At 34.8% G+C, this 6,934-nt stretch overlaps 1 protein-coding gene across 1 annotated transcript in view; it reads left to right on the forward strand.

The window, feature by feature from the left end:
* KIAA0825 (KIAA0825 ortholog) overlaps positions 1 to 6,934 on the forward strand; it is a 653,154-nt gene that overhangs the window by 254,003 nt on the left and 392,217 nt on the right. Inside the window, exon 13 of the mRNA XM_042781175.1 lies at positions 456 to 635. Coding sequence (XP_042637109.1) covers positions 456 to 635 — 180 coding nt within the window. The remainder of the gene's footprint in view (positions 1 to 455; positions 636 to 6,934) is intronic.

A 6,934-nucleotide genomic window follows, 5' to 3' on the forward strand; every position in this document is an offset into this window, starting at 1 on the left:
AGGTTGTTTCCATCTTTTGGCTATTGTAAATAGTGCTGCGATGAACATGGGTGTGCATATATCTGTTCTTGTCATGGCTCTCACTTCTTTAGGGTATATAACTAGTAATGGAATGGCTGGGTCAAATGGTATTTCTAATTCCAAGTACATGTATTACTTTTAAATAAGAAAAATAATGATAAAAGTTTTTAAGCAAAAAAAAATCTGATGTACAGAGAGATTGGAATAGTCTTTTGAAGTTGTTTCTTTGTGGTCCTTCTTAAAATGTTTTTTCACAAATATCCTTGGATATCTCAGACACAGTGGTAGAATAGATGGACTAGTGATGTGAAAGAGTTCTTTTCTATATACATATTATTCAGATACATTTTCAAAGCATTATCCTAGGGTCAGGGATTAAAACTAAATCACATTCATTAACACCTACCTTAATAAATCATTTTATTCTTTTCAAGAACATACTTTTGAAGAACAACGTTCTGATACAGAAAAGAATCTGAACCAAGGATCCAGCTTGATAGAAGCCATCTTTAAAGTACTATACCATTGCAATTTTTCTCCACAAATATTTGGAAATGTTTTTGTGAGCTACATGGAAGAAGAACAACTATGGGACTTTTTATATAACATTCCAGGTATGAGTAATTTGCTACTTGTAAAAGAAACATTTTTTAGATACTTAAAATGTGCCTTTAAAGATATTTTTAAAGTTTTATTGATATCAGTTTTGCTGAATCCATTGTTTATAAAAGTTTAACTTACAATATTTTTCTGTATCAAGGTTTCTGTTGGGAACCATTAATCATTAGTCCCTGTGTAAATTTAGTGTAGTTCAAAGTAAGATGCAGGGAAATGTTGAGTAGGGAATTTAGGTAATGCAGATTTCTTATTTATTTTTATTATTGGGAAATATTCTATCATAAAAATTTAATTTAATATTTATCACAAATTATGTTGTACTATTGAGTATATAAGGCATTAGTAAGCTTTGGATAGATATTTTGTGATTCTTGGGTGCATTCATTCAACAATTGATAGACGAAAACTATTGGTTAATTTTCTTTAAATGTATAGACTATTTATTATGAGCAAAGAGCCTCTGTCTCTAAATGTCAAACTTGTTTTATCATTCCTTTGGGTACAGTATGTTTTCCCCATCTATATGTTCTTCTGCCCAGAGCTAGAAAGTATGTTAAGACAGAACAGGTTGTCTATCTGAACTAGAGGTGTTGATAGGTGACCCTATCTATAATCAGGGATAGATGTGAAAATTCTCACCTTGTTTTATCCTTAAGATCCTGCCTTCAAATCTCCATATTTAATGTTTTGGGAAGAACAACAGATAGGAAGAGAGGCAGTGATCATTTTCATTAGCCTGTTGCTCCATTAATCATTTACATTATTTACATTTGACTTTTAACTTATAAGCTTCTTGCTCTGTCTTGGAACCAGTACTTTCATGAAATATTTTCCTACTTACTAATTGTTACTGAGTTGCCTCCAATTCATGACAACCCCATGTATATCAGAGTAGAACTGTGCTCCACAGGGTTTTCAGTTAATGATTTTTAGAAAGCAGATTGTCAAGCCTTTCTTCTGAGTCACCTCTGGTGAACTTGAACCGCCTATATTTTGATTAGTAACTGAGCACATTAACTGTTTGCACCACCCAGGAAATGTTTCCTAGGCACCATATTAAAAAAAAATAGTAATAATTTGATCATAATATTGAGTTTCATCCTTCCTGGACTTTTTTGACTATCCTTCAGATATTACTTGAATAGCATTTTAGTTATTTCCAAGATAATTATATTTCATTTTTCCTTGGGTACTAAGTGATTAAGACATTTGGCTGCTAACCGAAAGGTCAGTAGTTTGAACCCACCAGTTGCTCCATGGAAGAAAGATGAGGGAGTCTACTTCTATAAAAATTTACAGCTTTGGAAACCCAGTGGGGGTCACTAAGAGTCAGAATAGACTTGAAGGCACTGAGGTGTTGTTTTTTGTTTTTTGTTTTTTTTTGTGAATCTTGTAATTGGCAATAGAAAACATTATGTATGGTTTAAAAAATCTGAACAAATCTATTTAAAGATTCTGTAATAATTACCTCTTTTTTAAGGTTTATCTCCAAGTTATCATGCATTCCCTTCATTACTTCCTGTTTACTCAAAGATAGACAGTTTCTAGCTTAAAAGGTTGAATTGGAAGCTTATAGGGTTTCTAATATAGACTTTATTGAGCTGAAAGAAAATCAACCTTGAAACTCCTCCACCCCTGTGGTTTTAATTTGTGTCTGGAAAAGTGTGAGTTGAAGTCTCTTACACAGTTATAAAGAATCAGTGACCTGAATGTTTTAACCAATATTTATCCTTCAACTATTAATTTATTGAGCCATTTTTGACACTCAGCTCAAAATTGTACTGAAAATGACCTGGAAGCTATCAGTTGCTGGCAAGAGAAAGCAAAATTGCTACTTGCTCCTAATTTATCTTCTCTTCATCTATACATTGAGCTATCAACTTTGTTCCTTATGGAGTACGCTGGCCTTTGAAATACCCAAGTACACTGCCCTGTACAAGGTCAGTATTTGCTGTACAGTATTTGCATTTTACCATTAAGAGATCTAAAATATATGCTTCAGTCAATATAATTTAACTTACCCAAATCAGTTGGAGTATATTGTTTTAAAAATTTCCTCCTATGTTTCCTCCAGCTGAAACACAGTCAATGATTTCAACATATCTATTCCATAACACATTATAGTCTTATCAGTTAGGATGGAAAAACTAGGATAAAATACTCACTATCTTGGACAGAACAGTATTTCATTTTTTTATACTTAAGGTCACTAAGAGTAGGAGCCAACTCCACAACACCAACAACAGTCCTCATTTTATTGCTGAGGAAACCAAGCCCTGAGAATATTAACACACTTGTCTAAGGTTGTATACCGATTAAGTTATTGAATCAGAAATAAAAGACAGATTGCCTGGCTGACACGCCATGTTATTTCGGCGTTTATTTATTTATTTTTTTTCCTAATTCAACTAAAAGTTTTGAGATACTTCTTGACATATGAATTCAGTAATGAATAACAAAAAAAATTACATAAGAGAATTTGTGTGCAGGGGAGTGGGGGGGATTGTATGGGAACCCTGTGTTTTTGCCAAATTTTTATATAAACCTAAAAGTGTTCTAAAATATAAAATGTATTAAGAAAAAAGATTATATAAAAGGTAAAAATACAAGGTAGTATCCCTACAGAAATAGATTGCCCAATCTTCCTTCTGAGGAGTGGCTGGTGAGTTTCAACCACCAGCCTTCTGGTTAGCAGTCAAGTGCCTTAGGCACTATGCCACCAGAGCGCCTGTATAAAAGGTAGAAGTACAATAAATAAGCTTGGGTATTTCAAAGGCCAGCACACTCCATAAGGAACACAGTTGATAGCAATCACTCTAGGCTTTTGTCTTCAAAATAGTCCAAGCAGTCATCAATTGGACAAGTAAAAATATCAAAGCACAAATTACTTCAACTGTTCTTAGCCACCCTATTTTTCACTCTCTCTTTTAAGAAAGATAGAAGTCTTTAAACACATGGCCTGCCTCGGAAACCCAAGGAGGGGTCGCTGTGAGTCGGGTTTGACTCGATGGCATATAACAACAACAACAACGAGTTAAAGACAATGTCAAAATCTTGTCCAAAATGTCTAGTATAACATTATCATAATATACCGAAACAGTGTTTTTTACTTGGCTCCTCATGGCATTGGCCTTAATTTTGTTTTCGGAATTGATCCTCAGAACCCTCTCATAATCTTTGAGAAGAAAACTTTTCATGTCTTTTAACAAAATTTCCCAGTTAAACTTTGAACTCCAAAGTTTCCATTTTGTGCCTCTCCACTCATCCTCTCCAGCCTCATAACTCAAAAAAAAAAAACAAAAACCCACTGTGGTCGAGTTGGATCCACCTCATGGCAGCCCCTTCTTGGGTTTCCCAGGCATTATCACTACGAAAGTAGATTGCCCAATCTTCCTTCCAAGGAGTGGCTGGTGGGTTTGAACCACCAGCCTCTGGTTAGCAGTCAAATGCCTTAGGCACTATGCCACCAGAGCTTTTTACAGCCTCATAAAAGCCTTGAAGGGAGATCTGGGGACATAGTGCCTAAGGCATTTGACTGCTAAGCAGAAGGCTGGTGGTTCAAGCCCACCAGCCACTCTTCAGAAGGAAAATTGGGCAATCTACTTCCACAGTGATACCACCTCAGAAACCCAAGGAGCGGCCGCTATGAGGTGGATCTGACTCAACCACAGTGGGTTTGGTTTTGAAAAAGCCTTTAAAAAGAGTTCTTTAGAAAGCATATGACATTGGCTGTATTATGTTCTTGTTGCTAAAATTACTTACAGTGTTTTTCTTTTCTAATAGACACAACAATTTTTTTAATTTTACCTACACAAATACTTTCAACACAGTGTAGGTAGATTTTAAATGTAAGTTTTCAAAAATTAGCAGATGGTCTTTGTTCTTTATTGTAGCCATTTATTCTGAGCCTTTTACTTGGTATTCCAGTCTTTCTAATTGCAATGCAATTTTTTAAAAAAGCTTTTATTACTGAGATATAATTTACATACAATAAAACAGACTCATTTCAAGTAGAGTTCAATAAGTTGTGACCAATATATAAACCAGTGTTACAATGATCACAATCAAGATATAGAACATTTCCATCATTTCCTATGGTTCTTTAATCCCCTTGGCAGTCAATTCTTCCTCTAACCCCAGCTTCAGGCAACGTTGATCCGCTAACACTACAGATTAGTTTTGCCTATTTTAGAATTTCATATAAACTTCATATTCTTCTGTGTGTGGCTTTTTTGAGGTTTTTTATTTTATGCTTCTATCAGTAGTTTATTCCTTCCCATTGCTGAATAGTATCTCACTGTATGCGTATGCTTGTTGTTGTATGCTGTCGAGTCGGCCCCAACTCATAGCGACCCCTCCTTGGGTTTCCGAGGCAGTATCACTACGGAAGTAGGATTGCCCAACCTTCCTTCCGAGGAGTGGCTGGTGGGTTTGAACCGCCAGCCGTCTGGTTAGCAGGCAAGTGTCTTAGCCACTATGCTACCAGAGCTCCCATGCGTATGCTACAATTTTTTAAAAATCCATTATAGTTGGATGGACACTTGGGTTGTTTCCATTTTGAGGCTATAATGATTAAAGCTGCTGTGAACACTACAGTACAAGTCTTCATGCAAGCACGTTTTCTGTTTTGTTTTTGCTCTTGTTTGTTTTGGTAAATGAAGGTTTTTATTTCTTTTTACTAACTACTACAAAGTAGAATTGCTGGGTCATATGTTAAGTATATACTTAACTTCATAAGAAACTACGAAACGATTTTCAAAGTAGTAATATCTTTTTTATATTCCTGCCAGTAATGTATGAGAATTTCAGTTGTCCCATACCCTTGCCAGTACTCAGAATAGGCAGTCCTTTTGATTTTAGCCATTCTAATAGATAAGTATACTATCTTGTTGTGGTTTTAATTTACATGTCCCTCATGACTAATGACCTTAAACACCTTTTTCATGTTCTTAATGGCCATTTGAAAAATAAATAAATAAACACAACAACTTCTTTTGTAAGATACGTGCTCAGAACTATTGTCCATTTATTAATAGTGTTGTTTGTCTTACTAAGTTGTAAAGAATTATTTGTCTATTCTGGTTGCATACCCTTTGTCAAATACATGTATTAAGAAGATTTCTTGCCAGTCTATAGCTCGCTTCTTAATTTTTATAACAAGGTCTTTTGATGGGCAGAAGTTTCTAATTTTGATTTGGCCAAGGTATTAGTTGTTTTATTTATAGTAGTGCTTTTGGTATAGTAAGAAATATTTATTTATTCAAAGATTGGCAAGATTTCTCCTTTTTTATTCTGGAAATTTTACAGTTTTAGCTTTTATGTTTAGTTCTGTAATTTATTTCAACTTGCATTTTGTATGTAATATAAGTTGTTGAGGTTTTCCATGCAAATACACAATTTTTTGAACACCATTTTTAGAAAACGCTATTCTTCCCCAATTGAACCACTTCAATGCCTTTGTTAGAAATCAACTGCTTATTTGGTCAAATATATGCATCTATTTCTGTACTCTCTATTTGGGTACTTAGAACTATTTGTCTATAATATTATCTTCTGTTTGCTCTGTATAATCTTTGTTCCTTTTTTCCTCTATTCTAGGCTTCTTTTGGATTAACTGTTGTATTTTTTTTTTTTGTATTCCACTTTAAAAATGTCATTCTATTATTCCCTGGCTTGTATTGTTCCTTATGAGACTCTGCCTCTCCACTATGCTTTAGGCGTAGTGCCTAAGCATTTGACTGCTAACCAGAAAGAAGGCTGGCAGTTCAAACCCACCAGCTACTCCTCAGAAGGAAGATTGAGCAATCTACTTCCCTAGTGATACCACTTTGGAAACGTAAGGAGGGGTCGCTATTGGTCAGATCCAACTCTACGGCAGTGCATTGCATTGTTGTTATTGTTTCTTCTACTAACTCAATGTTATATATATCTCAAAGTTATATATATATATATATATACACACACACACACACACACACACATATGTATGTATATATGTTATACACATATAATATATATGCAATATATATATTATTTACATAGATATATAACATACATATTATATATACATATACATATATATATATATATACGTGAACTCTGGTAGCATAGTGCCTAAGGCATCTGACTACTAGCCAGAAGGCTGGCAGTTGAAACCCACCAGCCACTCAGAAGGAAGGTTGGCCAATCTACTTCCATAGTGATTGTTGTTGTTGTTGTTAAGTGCCGTCGAGTCGTTTCCGACTCATAGCGACCCCATGCACAGCAGAACGAAACACTGCCCGATCCCGCACCA

The sequence above is a fragment of the Orycteropus afer genome, unplaced genomic scaffold (genome assembly GCF_000298275.1).
Source record: "Orycteropus afer afer isolate SDZICR_OR568_19922 unplaced genomic scaffold, OryAfe1.0 scaffold00093, whole genome shotgun sequence".
Lineage (NCBI taxonomy): Eukaryota > Metazoa > Chordata > Mammalia > Tubulidentata > Orycteropodidae > Orycteropus > Orycteropus afer.